This window comes from Sitophilus oryzae, unplaced genomic scaffold, assembly GCF_002938485.1.
Source record: "Sitophilus oryzae breed Bouriz unplaced genomic scaffold, Soryzae_2.0 scaffold_649_pilon_pilon, whole genome shotgun sequence".
Classification (NCBI taxonomy): Eukaryota; Metazoa; Arthropoda; class Insecta; order Coleoptera; family Curculionidae; genus Sitophilus; species Sitophilus oryzae.
In genome coordinates this window covers 829,200-847,738 of record NW_022147250.1, presented here as the reverse complement: position 1 = coordinate 847,738, position 18,539 = coordinate 829,200, and the positions used below count along the sequence as shown (strand labels likewise).

Genomic DNA, 18,539 nt, shown 5'->3' with positions numbered 1-18,539 from the left:
CATACACACATACACCTATACACACTTTACACAGGCTAATCCAAGATGTTACGCGATCCGTGCCGATGGATGAATGGCACCCGTGCTTTAAACGGGTGTCTCAAACGGAGCCTATGGGATACCGGTCAATCTCCCATAGTAACATGCCTTATGTCTGCAATGGGTGTTCTGTAGGCGTTGACTTTCTTCACCCTTACTCGTGGGAACAGATGGACAGAGAGAATAAAAAAAAAACAAAAGAACAAACGAGGAGGACTCAGAAATGGGTGACTCCTCAACAAATGCTCCTGAGAATCCCGAAAGGGAAGACTCTGATTACCGCACAAACAGACACCACCGCTGGGCCAAGTACAACGAGGGCAGATTCATCTGCGGATCGTGAGAACAGCCTGCCGAGGTGTCAAACATAACCACAGGACTTGGGAACATAGGCCTGCGGAACAAGAGAATTTCGGGAGCCCAGAAAGAGGGGATCCTGAAAGCTAAAAAAATAGTAGAGGGAACCTGGACAAGGGAGAACCCTGCTAAGAAAAATAGGACAAGGAGTGGACGGAAAACGGATAAACACTGACCGTCAACCAGCCAAGAAAAAGGAAGAAAATACGGTCAAAAGAGACCGCACTCAGACTCGTCCACACTCCCTGTGGCTAGTCTGAGGAAGAAACCCAGGAGCACGGAAGTGCAGACTGGTGTTTCTTACAGTGAGGCCTCAACGGAACTTAGGATGGCGGTGATTTCCAGACGCCATCCCGAAACAACACTGAATCAGGAGCAAGCGGACCTGATTCAAGCGAGGCTGTTGGCGGCATTGACTGACACTCCTTCAGGGAGCCATAGTCCGCCGCAGTTTGAGGGAACTAGGTACGTGGGAGGGATTCTTTGGATCTCATGTGCCAACGAGCTCACCAAAGCATGGCTGCATCAAACTGTAGCCGGCTTGAACAATCTCTGGGAAGGGACAGACTTGACTACGGTCAACGCTAAGGACCTTCCTAAGAGACTCAAAGTCCTCGTCTGGATACCAGAGACAGTCGAGGAAAGTGAAGTCAGGATCTGGCTTGGGCGTCAAAATCCTAGCCTGAATGTGGGAGACTGGCTCTCACTTAGCAGGAAGGTTGATAAGACCATCGCCTTCTCCATCGACTTAGCGTTCTTTAGTGCCCTTGAGCAGACCCAGTTCAATTAGCGTACTATAAGCTCGGACGGGTCTTCTTCCGGGCACTGACGGGCGCTGAGTCTCGAAATGAGTATCGTTCAGGCGAACCTGTACCACAGTAGGGCAGCTTCGGCTGTTCTCTGTAAGGTAATGGAGATCTGTGACATTGCCTTAATACAAGAACCCTGGATAAACCAGGGTCAAATAAAAGGCCTAAAGGGAGTCGGAGTGGAACTTATACACAGTAGAACCTCTAACAGACCTAGGGCCTGCATATTAATAATAAAAGCATATAAAAGTACTGCCCTTTCCAAAATTCTGCAAGAGGTTATCTGACTCCGGTACACATAAAAACGAACGGAGGAGGGCCGAAGGACATTATAATCGGATCGGCTTATCTTCCTTTCGATGACCCTGACCCACCACCACCAGAGTCTGTGGAGGAGCTAGTGAGGTACTGTAGAGGAAATTGATCTCAGTTGATCATTGGCACGGACGCAAATGCGCACCACCCTTTCTGGGGAAGCACAGACCCTAGAGGCGAAGCTGTGCTGCAATTCTTTATGGCAAATAATCTAGACATAATGAATAAAGGTAACAGGTCTACCTTTGCCACCACTTTTGTCAGCAATTTCATAAAAAAACTGGAGTGTGTCAGAGGAGGAGAGTTGCTCGGACCACAAACACATAAGGTTTGAAATCTCGGGAATACAAAGGACCGTAGAAATCTACCGTGATCCTCGGAAGGCAAATTGGGAAGCCTTTGGGGCAGACCTAACTAGCAAACTGACGAGAATTAAATCAATGGTAAGGAATGAGACTGAGGTGGAACTGGTCGCGGAGCAATTGACTGACGCGATCATCTCTTCTTTTGAGGAAAACTGCTTTCAGACTGAGAAGCCGCAAACGGGTAATATCCTGGTGGACCGTCCAGCTAGAGGCAAGAAGAAGGCAGGTAAGGAAAAACTGGAATAGGACAAAAAGATCCGGCGATTGGGGGAATATAAGACCTCTTTTACCGAATATAACAAAGAACTAAAGAGGGCAAAGAGATTATCTTGGAGGAGGTACTGCGAGGGCATCACCTAAGAATGTGCCAGACTTCAAAAAATACTCTCTAAGGACTCTCAGTCCTCAATTAACTCTCTTGTAACTAGTGCAGGAGAATACACATCCACTGGGAAAGAAACACTGACCGAACTCTTTCGGGTACACTTTTCCAGATCAACAACCTTGGAGCAATCCCCAGAAACCTGGAAGAGTAGTGGACTTGAGAACCTCACGAGAAGAGCCTCAAGGGAAGACTGGCAGGATTCAAAAAGAGTGATTGACCAATCAAAGATAAAATGGGCTATAAGCTCATTTGAGCCATACAAATCACCGGGACCGGACGGTATTTGTCCAATAATGCTCCAGAAAGAACCAGGCCTACTGACGAGCAAACTTTGTACACTACTTGGCCTTAGGATATATACCGAGATAGCCTTAGGATATATACCGAGAATTTGGAGGCTGACCAGGGTAGCTTTTATACCCAAGAATGGGCGTCTGGACTATTCTACGGCAAAGGCTTTTAGGCCCATCAGTCTTATGTCGTTCGTACTAAAGGCTCTTGAGAAACTAATGGACAGGTATGTTAGGGATGAAATAACGGGAAAAAGACCATTTCACCAAGACCAGCATGCCTATACACCAGGACGATCAACCGAATCGGCACTCCATCAGCTAGTAAGCAAAGTGGAGTCGACGTTCGAAACAAGAGAAGTGCTTTTGGGGGCATTCCTAGACATAGAAGGGGCGTTTGATAACACCTCATTTCAGTCACTGACGAGAGCTACAAGGAACCCCGGATTAGAGGAGACCTGCTGCAGGTGGATACTCTGCTATGGAATCTCGTTATGGACGGACTGCTTAATAGTCTCAACAGGGCTGGTTTCAACATTTTGGGATATGCAGATGATTTGGTCGTGTTAGTCAGAGGTAAGTTTAACACAACAGTAAGGGAGCGAATGCAAAGGGTCTTGAAGATTGTGGAATTATAGGTGACACGGGAGGGACTAAATATTAGTCCTACAAAGACCGTAATAATCCCCTTCACCAAGCGCAGAATACTTGAGGGACTAGGCCCTCTAAGACTCTGCGGTGATGAGATTCCTCTCTCGGGGGAGGTCAAGTATCTAGGAATCACACTTGATACCAAACTGACCTGGAACCGACATTTGGAAAATGTCACAAGGAGGGCGGTGACTACACTAGCGGTAGTCAGACGCTTTCATGGAAAAATCTGGGGCCTTAGACCACAGATGGTGCACTGGCTGTACACTGGAGTAGTGAGGCCTTCAGTAACATATGCATCCTTGGTATGGTGGCCTAAGGTAATGCAACAAACAACAATGCTCAGCCTCAGCAAGGTGCAAAGACTTGCTTGTCTGAGCATAACAGGGGCCATGAAATCAACGCTCACTGCATCAATGGAGGCGCTTCTGGACCTTCCGCCTCTTCACATAGTGATCTAGGCGGAGGCAAGAATGGGACTTTATCAACAACAAAGTGTCTTGGGAAATAGGACAGAAACAGGACACTCAAAGATGGGAAATCCTATTGAGGGACCTCTACTCCAAATGAGATCGGACCAAATGACCCCTCTTTATCACTACCAGAAACCATTCAAGATAACTAAAACGGATTGAGGAATGTGGACAGATATAACATTCCTTCAGGATGGACTAACCTGGTATACAGACGGGTCAAAGACCGCTGAAGGAACAGGAGGTAGATTATTTGGGGAAAGACCAAGGGTAAGTTCATCCTTTTCCTTGGGTAAACACTCAACCGTATTCCAGACAGAAATCTTCGCCATTCTACAATGTGCGAGAGAAAACAATAGAAGAGATTATTCAGATAAGCTCATCAATATATGCTCAGGCAGTCAGGCGGCACTTGGGGCGCTTATGAGCCCAAAGGTATCGTCGAGACTCGTCTGGGAATGCCTAGGTGAACTGGAAGCTCTGGCTCGAAGGAACAGAATTAAATTATTAAATACGGCCCAAATCTATGGCCCGTAGTGCACTAAAACTCTGGATCAGGGAAAAGCAGAATGTCTACTGGAGAAACAGACAGGGGCACAGGCACAGCAAGTCTTTTATCCAAGGACCTAGCTCTAAAAACAGGCTTATTGACAGGACATATGGCTGTCAAGTGTTACCTGAACAAGCTCAACCTGGATCAAGGAAGTCTTTGCTGCAGACTCTGTGATAAAGATCCTGAAACAGCGGAGCACATAATATATCACTGCGAGGCTCTGGATCGCAAGCGACACTTTTTATTTGGGAAAGCTAGGCTAGAACCGGAGGAACTATGCTCCCATCCTATCAAGGACCTGCATAAGGTAGTGTAGGGCACAGGCATAGGAGAATGGGTGCAGATATAGAAAGGGGCAGTAACAACACAATAGGCCTAACATGTCGCAGTGTTTCCGGCAGAGGACGGCCCCATATTGGGAAAAAAGCAATTGACAAGGGCCGGAACTGGTTGCAGTGAAGGGAGAAAACATCCCTAAAGGGGCGGCCATAACGGTCTTTCCTCGAGGAGCAAGGGGAAAGACACCACCTACCTGCTGAGCCTTATCCAAGGTCAGAACTTCAATGTAAGGCGTAAGGACATCGAGTTGGCGAGCCATCAACTCGAGAGAGAAGGGTCATGGTCAGGTCCTCACAATAGAAATTGACCTCAAATCCAAGAAAGCAATAGAGAAAGCGGGACATATCTTCTATTATTGATACGGGACAACACCGGTATGAGGTCTAAAGAGAGACCGAGTTAAAAAGGTGGAGAAAATGGAGACAGATCCTCAGCCTCAGGAAGAAGAACTGTTGTCAGAGTATGATGGGTTATAGATTGTGTGATGACTCATGGAAGGGGGGCACAATAGATCTTTAAGGTCGCAGTGATTAACCCCCCTCTTACTCATTCTACATTCTACACAAGAATTATACTGATTATGAATGATTTAACTATATAATAAATATATTTTGTTAGACTCTCCACGTATACTTTGGTGATGTAACAAGTAGCCACTTTTGTACGCCTAGAAAAGCCAAAAGGAATCTGGAAATGATTAAAGGCGCACCAGAAAGTTCTAGGAAGAAGATTAAAATAATGCAAACCCAAAAAAACGGATTAGAAAAGAAAGCAAGATCATTCAAAGATTTACGATCACGTTTGTCTAAAACGCCATAAAATTTCAGAAGATGCATAATATACTCAAATGATGGTAGGTTTTTTTATTATTTAAATTATAATAATGCTGTAGTAGTTTAGGCTTTCGCGGCCATCGTTTGAAGAATTTTGGTTTTTCGGGTTATTAGGCCGTCGTCGGTTAGAATTGCTTCCTAACGTTTCGCTAGCACGAGTGGCTAGCATCTTCAGAGGTGTGTTTGCTCCGATTGCTCACACTAGACTGATGCCTCCGCGTCGGCGTAGCGCGTATTTATGCGTCGGCGGAGGGGCGTGGCTTGTTCGGGTGGTAGTTCTTCCGGAACTGGTCTACTTCTCTGTGCTGCTACTTGGTCCTAGATATAGCTGGATGCCAAATTCTGTTAAGGTAGAAAGTTTCTTCCTTCCTGTTGAAATTATTTGGATGTTTGTGAATTTCAACAGCTTCCCTGACCAGACGAGGATGATATCCAGATGTTGTGGCAATGACTTGGGTGTCTTCGAATTGGATTTTTGTGGTCACCATCTCTTAGAGCATGTTCTGCTACGGCTGACTTCTCTGTTTGCCCTAATCTGCAGTTTCTCTTGTGTTCCGTAAGTCTCGTTCCTACTGAGCGTTTGGTAGTTCCAATATATACGCTACCGCAGGAACAAGGTATACACGGTAGATCCCTGCAGAGGATAATGGTTCTCTTTTGTCTTTTGCTGGTCTTAAGCAGTCCCTTATTTTTCGGGTAGGTTTGTATATGGTTTTGATGTTATGCTTCTTGAGAACTTTACCAATCCTATCGGTGACCTGGGAAACATATGGAAGGAAGGCCTTATTAATGATGTTTTCCTGTTCATTGACATCAGGTCTCCTCTGCCTAGGTGACAGCCCCGCATTTTTTTCTCTGTCATTATAGCCATTGGCAAGAAAGGCTTTATTTAAATGGCTTAGTTCCTCTTGGATGTGTTCCTTAGCACAAATGCGTCTTGCCCTATTTGCTAATGTTCCGTTAATCCCCTATTTTTGGCTTGGATGGTGATTTGACAGTTTGTGCAAGTACCGGTCTGTATGAGTGGGTTTTTGATACACCGTGTGATCCAAATGGTCGCCATTTCTTTTGACAAGCACATCGAGGAAGGCCGGTTGGTTGTTTACTTCGGTTTCCATGGTAAATTTTATGCTCGGGCTCTGCGAATTAAGGTGATGAAGGAAGTCATCTAGGCTGTCACGTCCATGTTTCTAAACAACAAATGTATCGTCCACATAACGAAACCATACAGCGGGCTTCAGAACGGATGACTCTAGCGCTTTTTCTTCGAATCTCTCCATAAAGAAATTAGCAATTATTGGGCTGATTGGGCTGCCCATTGCGACACCTTCTGTTTGTTCATAATAATTGCCGTTCCATAAGAAATAGCTACCAGTCAGACACACTCGGAAGAGCTCCGCGATGTCAGGTGGGAATGATTCCCTGATTAGATCCATTGACTCGCCTAAAGGTACTCTCGTGAATAGAGATACCACATCGAAGCTTACCATGATGTCAGATGGTTCCAGTTTTATATCTTTTAGCTTTTGGACGAAATGCGTTGAGTCCTTCACATAAGAGTTTGTGTTGCCGACTTTCGGTTGTAGAATCGTAGTCAAGTATTTAGCTAAGTTGTAAGTAGGCGATCCTGGAGCACTCACTATCGGTCTAAGTGGGACACTAGCTTTATGAATTTTTGGTAGTCCATAAAGGCGTGGTGGTTGAGCTTCCGAGTTAATTAATTTTGATTTCAGATGTTCCGGGAGTGAGGAGGCCTTGATGAGTCTGTTGGTGTTTCTGACAATTAAGGCAGTAGGATCCTTCTTCAGTAACTTATAAGTCTGGGGCTCCAGTAGATCCTCGATTTTGGACCTATAATCCTCAGACTTCATTACTACCGTAGCATTCCCCTTGTCTGCCGGTAAGACCAGAATGTCCTTGTCAGCATTCAGCGATTTTAGAGCCTGATGTTCTTCCCTAGACAGATTACTTTTTGGAGCCTTAGCAGTTCTCAATATGTTGACCGTTTCAAATCGGATTTCGTCTGCGATACTGTTAGGAAGGTTACGTATGGCAGCTTCTGTTCCGGCAATAAAAATCCAATTCGAAGACACCCAAGTCATTGCCACAACATCTGGATATCATCCTCGTCTGGTCAGGGAAGCTGTTGAAATTCACAAACATCCAAATAATTTCAACAGGAAGGAAGAAACTTTCTACCTTAACAGAATTTGGCATCCAGCTATATCTAGGACCAAAGTAGCAGCACAGAGAAGTAGACCAGTTCCGGAAGAACTACCACCCGAACAAGCCACGCCCCTCCGCCGACGCATAAATACGCGCTACGCCGACGCGGAGGCATCAGTCTAGTGTGAGCAATCGGAGCAAACACACCTCTGAAGATGCTAGCCACTCGTGCTAGCGAAACGTTAGGAAGCAATTCTAACCGACGACGGCCTAATAACCCGAAAAACCAAAATTCTTATAATAATGCTGTATTTATTGTGTATGGATATTGTATGTGTAGGTGTATGTATTGTATGTGTTAATTTATAAATAAAAATTAAATGATTAATTATATGCATTATAGTCGAAAGGGTTGAACTAACAAGTTAAATCGCTCAAAATGTCTTTAAGATATAATGTGGTAGATTTGCGTCCTTATGTGATAGATGAAATGGCGTTCGCAGATTTAGGATCAGCAAATAAACAACCTTTTATTTAAAAAATTTCCGACGTTTTGACGGGTATTTTCGTCTTTATTAAGGCAAAGAAAAACCTACTTATTTACAGAGAAAACCCTACTTAGAACACACAAATTACTGTGGCTCAGAATTCTTATTTCTATTTTTTTTTTTAATTTTTATACAGGGTGCTACAAAATCGAGGTACGAGCATTGGTATCTCGGAAACCGTAATAGATACGAAGATGGTTAAATTGGGTAAAGTTGCGCTTTGGGATGTTCACCAAGATGCTATCAAAAAAGTTTTAAAAATTTCAAGGATTGCTGAGTTTTTTGAAAAAAACGGATTTTTTTGAAAATCAATTTTATTTTTTCCTGTCTTTCTTCTTCTCAGAGTGCCGTCTTCATTGTTCATTGAAGGTTGACAACAATCTCAGCGAACTTCTGACGATCTTGGGCAGTTCGAAATAATGAGTGTGCATCCATACCCGTCCAATCTCTGATTCCTGTCGTTACTTATTAGAAAATCAAAAAATTATTTGCAAACTCTCATAGCCACTTTATTTTAATTGTTTTTAATTCGGACCTGCGTTTTTTATTTCAGATTTTGAAAGAACTCGGTCTCCTGAGTACAATTATATGCCATACTTTATTTTTTTTTGTTTCAGATATTTGAACACAATTTATTTAAACTAATTTCAAGTTCGGCTCTTTTTTTTAAATATTTAATCTATTCATCGTTACAATATTGATTAGCATTCTAACTTAACAATGATATGGTGTAAAACACTGAATGCGGAAACCAAATGCAATAAAATAATAAAAAAATCATATAATATAATATAAACAATCAAATAATTTCCCTGGAAGATGAATTGGAAATGGTAGAGTTGGTATAATGGTATAATACCCAACTGGAAATGGTAGGAGTTAGTATACAGGCCAGCGAGGTTCCTGGACCTGCCGCCAAGGGACGAGGGGCATTACTTGACGTGATTTGTAAAAGTAAAATTAATACATTTCAACTTCATTTTTACAATGAAGAGTACAAAATGCATTCCGAAATATAAGAAGAAGATCTCTTCAAATAGTATAAATAAATTGAACGAAAAATAAATTTGTGCAACAGGGAGGGTGGTTAGGTTAGGTTAGGTATTAGCATTAGAAACTAATTTGTATAGAAGTCGATTTATTTATAATAACTACGACTAATATGATGCATATTATTAGATCGTACACTGAGATTTCAAATTCCCTCACTGGAATTTCTTAATTGGCTCGATTTTCTTTATTCAATGTTAATTAGCGCTGATCAATATTGTTGCGATGAATATAATCAGATTAAATAATTTAAAAAATCAGAGTCGGACTTGAAATTATTTTAAATAATAATTAAGGTACTGTTAAGGTACCCAAAACAAAAAAAAGTGTAAAGTGTGGCATATCATTGTATTCGGAAGATCGAGTTCTTTCAAAATATGAAATAAAAAATGCAGGTTTGTATTTAAAAAAAATTAAGTTTGCCTGTGTATCTCAAAAATTACCAGCTAATTTGGAAATCTAAAAATACTATCAGATAGCCCTAATAAAGTGGCTATGAGAATGTCCAATTAGTTTTTTGATTTTCTAAAAAGTAACCACAGAAAAAAATAAAATTGATTTTCAAAAAAAATCCGTTTTTTCCAAAAAACTCAGCAATCCTTGAAATTTTTAAAACTTTTGTGATGGCATCTTGGTGAACATCCCAAGACGCAACTTTACCCCAATTTAATCATCTTCGTATCTATTACGGTTTTCGAGATGCCAATGCTCGTACCTCGAATTTGTAGCACCCTGTATACTTATGCTTAGGCTCTAAATATAAATGAAGACTTATTTTATATTAAGGAAGTTAGTTATTCTCATTTACTGTCACTCAATAACAATAAATCTGAAGTTGTTCTATTTGGCAAAGAGAGAGCGAGTATAGCCAGTGATCCAAATTTTCGTATTAGTATAAATAGTAATATTTTAAAAATAAATACAGTATGCAAAAATTTAGGACTGTTTATCGATAATGATTTACGTTTTTTTACCCATGTTAACCACTTAGTTAAAACTTGTTTCTACATTCTTAAACATTTGTACATGCATAAATTATATTTGGATACTGAGGTAAAATTAAAATTAACTGAAAGTCTAATTTTAAGCCGTATTGCATATTGTAATGTTGTTTACTGGCCCGCACTTTCTCAAACAAATAAAAACTCATTACAAAAAATACAAAATTACTGTTTGAGATTTGCTTATAATTTAAGAAAATATGATCATGTGCCTGATAAGTTTAGAGAATCTCACTGGTTAACACTGGATGAAAGATTTCAAGTTCAGATGGCGTGTCTTGTTTTAAAGTTAGATAGCTTTGGAATACCAGAGTACCTCTGTAAAAAATTGGTAAAAAATGTAGATATCCACAATCGTTTGACTAGACACTCTAATCTTTATAAGATCCCCAGGCACTCGATAGCACAATTTCAACACTCTTTTTCTTATAAAGCGGTTAAAATTTTCAATAGTATTCCTGAAAATTTAAAGACTTGCGATTCTCTGGGGACTTTTAAATCAAAATTTATTAAACAATTAAAAAAATAGGCAGTAAGATACTTAACTTAAAAAATGGATGTATGTGACACACCTCCTTGTGCTTTCTAATTCTTACCTTGTGTGAATTCACCATACAATTTTAATATATGTTTTTTTGTAATTTTCTGTGCTTGAATGACCTTAGTATTGAAAGTTATTGTATAATCTAGATTTAAGTTAGTTTTAATTCTTGTTTATATGTATTGTCAATTTATCTAAGACTATAAGTTTAGTTTTCTGTCTGTAACAAGTCAATGGAATATTTTGGTTTGATGGTTGCGTGGAAGAGCATGGTATATGAACGCCGCCATCTTGTTGAATTTTTTGTTACACTTTTCCTTTGAATATTAATAAAGAGACTATTATGTTCTTGAATCTCGGGCTTTCCGGTATTTAACGTAGTCGCGGACTTAAGTCAAGCGTCAACGCTTTTTACTGTGTATTTAAGACTTGTCGTGTAATATTACATGTGTGGAGGATAACTGTTTTTTGAATGGGTATATAAAGTTTTGGTGCAAGTTCAAGGCCTTTCAGACTATCATGTAATGATCTTGGGATCAGTCCTGTTGATGACACTATTATTGGTATAATTTTTACAATGTCCTGGTGCCACATCTGCCTTATTTCTTCTGCTAGAGGTATATATTTTTCAATTTTTTCAGTGTGTTTCTTCTTGACATTTTGTGAATTTGGTATGGATATCTCTATTAAGTATGTCGTTTTGGTTGGTTTGTGGATGAGCGTGATGTCGGTTTGTTGTGTGGTGTGGTTTTGTCTGTGATTATATCCCGGTTCCAGTAGAGCTTGGCTGTCTTATTTTCTAGAACGTTAGCTGCTTGATATTTGTAGTATGGTGTATGGTAGCAGATGAGTGAATATTTCTTTGCTATTTCCTGATGGATTATTCTGCAAACATCGTCGTGTCTTTGGGTATATTGTCTGGAAGCAAGTATAGGGCATCCCCCGGTTATGTGTTCTATTGTTTCGGTTTGTGTGTGACATAGTCTGCATTTGTCTGTAGGTGTTTTGGGGTCTTTGATTATGTATTTCTGGTAATTACGTGTGGCGATGATCTGGTCCTGGATTGCTATTATGAAACCCTCGGTTTCTCCAAACAGGTTACCATGAGTAAGCTATGCATTGGATGCTGCTATTCAATGTGTGGTTGTGTTAGTTGGTTTGCATGTTTTCCATGTAGGGCTTTGGATTTCCATTTTTCAATTTTAGTGTTTGTTGTTGTAATTGCATCAACTGGTATGAATGCTTCATTGTTGAATTGTAACGGTGTACCTGATGTTGTTAGGTTAACAATGCTTCGGTGTAGTGGGCTGGTAACTGCTTTTTCTCTGAAATATTCTCTGAGTGTGTGTATTTGCTTGTAGTTCATGTTCTTTAGATCCATAAATCCCCTTCCTCCTTCTTTTCTTTTTAGTGTAAATCTTTCTGTTGCCGCGTGTATATGGTGTATTCGGTACTTGTTACATGTTGTTCTTGTTAACCTGTTTAGTTCTTCTAATTCCGTGTCACTCCATTTTATAACGCCAAATGAATACGTCAGGACGGACGCTGCATAGGTATTTATTGCTTTCACTTTGTTTCGACCGGACAGTTCTGTTTTGAGTATTTGTTTTATTCTGTTTTTGTATTTGCTTTTTAGTTGCTGTTTTATGTTGGCATGCTCTAATCCTGTTTTTTGTAGGTATCCGAGGTATTTGTATGTCTCATCCATTTCCATATTCTGTATGATATTTGAGTCTTGTAGAATGTATTCTTCCTGTATCGAGTGTTTTCCATTTATAATGCTGTTTATTTTACATTTATCTGTTCCCAGTTTCATTTGGATGTCTTCACTGTATGTTTCTGTAATATTGAGAAGGTTGTGAGTTGTTTTCTAGTTGCTGCATAAAGCTTTAGGTCATCCATATATAGCTGGTGCGAGATGGTAGATGAATGTGTGAGTGAGGATATTTTATAAGCATCTTGGGGCGTTTTGTTGAGTAGGTTCGATAGGGGGTTGAGCGCAATACAGAACCAGAGTGCACTGAGGGAGTCACCCTGAAAAATTCCTCTATTAATTTGAATTGGTCCTGTGTGGATGAGTTGTTTTTTCATTTTGATGTTTAGGGTAGTTTTCCATGTTGCCATTATTCTCTGCAGAAGTTGTATGATTTGAGGGTGGATTTTGTATATTTGTAGAACTTGTATGAACCAGGAGTGTGGGACGGTGTCGAAAGCTTTCTGATAATCTATGTATGCAAAATGTAGAGACTTACGTTTTAATTTGGCTTGAGTGTGTATTTCTGCATCTATCACCAGTTGCTCCTTGCAGCCCCTAGATCCCTGACAGCATCCTTTCTGCTCTTCTGATATGATGTTATTATTCTGCTGGTGAGTGTTGATCTTTGTTGTTATTATTGCCGTTAGTAATTTATAGGTTGTTGATAAACATGTTATAGGGCTGTACTTAGATGGGGTGAAGTGTCCGTGCCTTTGGGTTTAAGGTAGGTAACTCCCTGAGTTAAAAAAGAGGGGATGGCTTCCGTTCCTTGTACAAAATTTTGTAATATATTCGTTAGTGGTTTGTGGATGCTTGTGAATGATTTTAGCCAGTAGTTCTGTATTTTGTAGTCTCCAGGTGCTTTCCAGTTGTGTGTCTTGGATATGGCAGCTTTGATGTCTTCTAAGGTGATTGTTACATTTGGCATGGCTGTTGTATTTATCTGCTTGTTTTCTTCTTCTGTTATCCATTGAGCTTCTCTGTTGTGTTCTACTGCTTGTGACCAGATATTTTCCCAGAAGTTTTTACTTCTGTAATTGATGGTGGATTGTTTATTTGCTGTTCCGTTGTTTCGAGAGATCTGTAGAACCTTTTTTCATTTGTGTTAAAAAGTTTGTTTTCTTGTTTTCTTTGGTGGCTCTTCTTGTATCGTTTTAGTCTTTTTGCTTGTGCCTGTAGTTGTTGTTTTTTAGTATCTAATATTTCTACTACTGATTCTTCTGAGCTGATATCTGGTAATATGTTTTGCGGGGGTCTCTTTTTTAGGTTTCCTTTCAAATGTTGTGTGATGACTCCAATTTCTTTCCTCAGTGTGGCTATCTTTTTCTGGAGCCGATGCTGCCATGGGGGTATTGCTGCTTTAGTTTTAGTTAAGTCGTTGTTTTTATTCTTCTGTTCGTGGGTTCGCATAGTTGTTGCTGCTCCACAGTATACGAGCGTGAGAATTTCTTCAATGTCTAGGCAGCTGTTTGATTCCTCAATCCTTTTTCCTATGATGTTATTAATTATTGCAATGGTGTTTTTGATGTTTTGTGTGTTTTGTGGTCTGGTAATGAAAGGTCTGGATGATGGGTTTGCTCCTTGGTATTGGGCGTATAGTTCATTAAATGTTTCATCGATTTGATTAGATGGTTGGCATGTGTCTGTTGGCGGGATTGATGTTTCGTGTTGGGTGTGTCTTATCGACGATTCTGCTGATGAACTTTGTATGTTAGTCAGCATGGTATGTGTTTCGGGTGTTTCTGGTGTGATTGTTTGTGGGTGTGATGTAGGTGAAGCTGATTGTTGTGCTTGTGGTTCGTCTTCATTTTGTATGGCTTCGGCCGCTTGTCTTCTTATAGTTTCTCTTTCTGTTGGAGATATTCTGTTGTTTCGTATTATGACTCGAATTTGGTCTGATAGTCTTTGTTCTGTGATCATTTCCCTAAGTTCTGGATAGATGTTCATAAAGGCCTGATATAACTGACTTCTATATCCTGTTGTATTTTGTTGGAGATTAGTAACGGTGAAGTAACAGAGGAGTAGGTTTTTGTTAATTTCGTCGGTCCATTTCATCCTCTGTCGTGCTTTACCTGCTAGGGTGGTTGTAGGGCGTATGTCCTGCAAAACACTTCTAGCGGGTTCTAGTCCATTATTCGGTGCTGGGTCGTCATCTGTTGCAAGCTGATCATCACGACGGTTCCGAACAGGAGCAGCTTGCCCTCCTGCCCCGCCTCGATTGCTTCTTACATTTTTTGGAGCAATATTTCACACTACATGGGTTGCTAACCCACATAGCGGTACCAGAGCCCAGTTGGCCGGCTAAGCCGTTTTCCGCCTCCTACGACGTGGACGTTGGGTTGGAATTTAGGAGGCAGACTATTATTATTATTATTATTATTATTATACTTATCCAATATGCATAGAAATAATATAATTAACACATTAGAAAATACCACCAATATAAGTAAAAACTGCAACCAAGAAAGAGATTTAAAGAATATAAATAATTATACACACAAACAATGAAATATGAAAAATACAAAGCTATACCTATTTTCAGCTAAAAGACTTTATTGCTTTAAAAGCTTTATACCCTTGTCCGAAACTTAGATTAAGGTCATAAACCTGCGAACGCGATTTCATGTATTTAAGATTTTAAATCTTTCTTAATTTATTAAATATATATAAAAGAAATGAGTTATAGCTGGTAAGCGCCTACGATTGGTAGTTATTATTGAACTTGTGGTATTATTTAAAGTCTAATGGAATATTTTCATATTTTAGGATGGCGTGCCAGAGGAAATTAAGCAAATAATATCTCGGCAATTGCAAGCTAAAAATAAGAAGTACCCAAGAGAAATAAAATCGTTTGCTTTAATGTTACATTTTTATTCTCCAAGAGCCTACAGTTACGTCAAGAAGTCATTTAACAATTTGTTTTTAACAACTCATCCATCAACTATTCAAAAGTGATACTCGGTTTTGGATGGGGAACCAGGTTTTACAAAGGAGGATTTTGATGCTTTGAAATCAAAAGCTGAAAATAAAAATAACATTGTTAATATTGCCATTAACGAAATGCATATTAGACAGTTCGTTGAATGGACAGGATCAAAATAAATATGAAGGTTTTGTTGATTGCGGTACAAGTTGCGAATCGTTAATTTTGGCTACAAATGTTTTAGTATTCATGTCTACTGCTTTGAAAGATAGTTGGAAAATACCTTTGGGTATTTTTGATTAACGCTTTGGGGTTTAATGAAAGGACTAATGTAACTAAAATTTGTTTAGAGCTCTTAAATAATTCAAATATTGCTTGATATAGCGTGACATTTGATGGTGCCATCATGCAACATATCGGAATTTTCTAAATTAGGCTGTAAATATTCGAACAATAGTTTTATCACCCAATAACAAAAGAAAAAGTATTAATTTTTTGGGATGCATGTCACAGGCTTAATTTATATCTTAAGACATTGGGTAATAAATAATGTTTAATGGATAATACGGGGAAAATTATTAAATGGCCATTTATTGAAAATCTCTTCAATCTTCAAACTTCTGAGGGTTTACGTGCCGCCAATAAAATTAGTCAACAATAATTTTCAAAATGAAAAAATGAGATTGGTGGCACAAACTTTAAATCTAAGCGTGGCAAATGCCATAGCTTTCTGTAATTTTGATGATGGAGACGCAACAGCTCAGTTTTGCAAAAGTATTAACATATATTATAATAAAAAAAATGATAAAACTGTTATAATATTTAATATATTATATGTATGTATTAAATTCCATTAGTATAAATTTTTGCAAAAATACAAATATAAGGAACCCATTTCAGTTAAAAATTATGAAATATTTAAAAATAGGATTGATAATTTGATTAAATATTTAACAAACCTGATAGATGCTTTTGGATCAATACTTATAGAGACAAACAGAAAAACTTTGGATTTTTAGGTTTTGTAGTTTGTCTCACAAATTTACTCAATCTATATGATTTTTTAATTTGCACAGGCAAAATGAATTACAAGATCATTTGGAAACATTTTTTAGTGCCATTCGAAGCTGTCGTGGTGTGTTTAATAATAATCCCTCTGTAAGACGATTTAAATATGCCTACAAAATATTGCTAGTACATCATCAGATATCAACGTCACCAAATGCAAATTGTCCAATATTAGACGCAACACGCATATTATTCTTAGAAAACAAACCTAAGTGCCGCACATGTGATATTGCCTTGAACCGCGAAGAATCAAGTTCCCAGATTATGATTACATAGATCATTTATAATGTTTCTTACTCCTTTTGTCGAAAATATTGTCACTTACATAAGTGGATATGTCGGAGGCGGAAAAATGTTGCAAATTAAATGTGATGATTGTAAAAATTATTTAATGAACGTTAAAAGAAATCAAAAACATTTATCTTTATTACAAAAACAAAATCGAGAAAGGTTAGTTGTTCCCCATGAGGACATTGTGACAATTTGTCAATTAACAGAAAAACTTATTAGATTTCACAATGAGGAGCTACATTAAAAAAAAAAAACTACTGAAATTATTAAATTAAAAGTTTTCTCTAAAGTATCAACTACTTTTTCGAGCCCCAATTATGAAAACCATTTAAAATCATAAAAAACAATCACAAAATTCAGCTAATAAAACTTGAACCGTATTTTCATATTTTTTATTTGGTAGTCTTCCTCGACCTGGTAATGGTAATATCCAGACAGAAAATGTACGTTAACAAAAAGGTACGACAGTTTTTCAGCCAAAATGGGGGCACCCTGATGCAGAAAACTGACTTTAAAATGAACGAATTAATCACATTAGCGTAATTAGCAATTTATCCTGGAGTGAGCCTGGTGGGGGGCCTGGGGTTGAGCAGTTTTAAATAAGTACCCATTGATTCCTCATCAAAAAATATGAAAAAAAGTTCCTATAAACATGGGTAAGAAAACGCATAGTTTTAGAGTTACAGGATGTTAAAACTTTTTAAAATTAGGTTTTTTCCAATTATCTTAAATATCATATTTTTGTATATGAAATTGCTGTAGGTTGGACTACTAGTAATAATAACTAATAGTAATAATATTGAATAATAAATTAGGTAAACTATATGATTTATAAATTTTATTTTTATTTTAATTTTACTAAATGTGATTAATAAAATAGCGTTTATCTCATCAAGGAAGCGAATAATTCGACAAAATATCAAGAGATAGCTTTTAATTGGCATTAAACGGCCTACACAATTTTGATATAAAAAGAAAAAACGTCAGTGGCGCGCATGTTTTTTTTTAAATATTCCAGTGATAACCTATATGCACGTCTCTGGTGAATTTATCTCCATTTTTTTAGCATTAAAATTTGTAGCACTTATAGTAACTTTTACCTTAAAAATTTAATTCGAAACGCTAAAAGTACTTGGAAGAAAATTACAATAAATCGAAAAAATATTAACACTAACACCCTGTAGCTACGAAACAAAGCAGAATCGGACCAATGTTGATATGAAAAATAAATCTTATTTTTACGTGAGAAATCTCCCCACCAGAGATGGCACATGTTTATTGAAACACCCTGTGTATTTTGGTTTGGATAGTATTAGTTCTATGTTATTAAACTGTTTTAGGTTAAAACGTGACATACCTCTAATTATAAATACTGATCAAATTGCTTTGAATGAGATGACCAAAAGGATAATGAGTTCCATAGATGCTGCATTAGTTACAAATGTTAGTAACAATGATTGTCTAGAAAAGGCAATATGTTTAAGCAATAGTTACTCTCAAACGTTGAAGTATTTTAATAAATTAATATTGCCGGTATGGAAGTAAGTTAGCATACAATTTTTATTTATAAAGTTCTTTGGAATATTGTTTATACCGGGTGTATCTCAAAAGTGGCTCACACCTATAACTTTTTTATGTTTTCAGATAAAAAAACGAGATTTGGTATGTTAGTATGTGACATAAATTAGGATTGATTGACGTATTCAATTGTTTCACCGGAAATGACTACAACTTTTGATTTTTAAATGGCACCCTCGGTATTTTTTTATTTTATTGAGAAAATGAC

The 18,539-nt window shown here is 38.3% G+C and overlaps 1 protein-coding gene across 1 annotated transcript in view; it reads left to right on the top strand.

The window, feature by feature from the left end:
• Window positions 1–18,539, top strand: part of LOC115887856 — a 49,068-nt gene that overhangs the window by 29,149 nt on the left and 1,380 nt on the right. Inside the window, exon 8 of the mRNA XM_030907368.1 lies at window positions 18,094–18,294. Within this exon, the coding sequence (XP_030763228.1) occupies window positions 18,094–18,294 (201 nt within the window). The remainder of the gene's footprint in view (window positions 1–18,093; window positions 18,295–18,539) is intronic.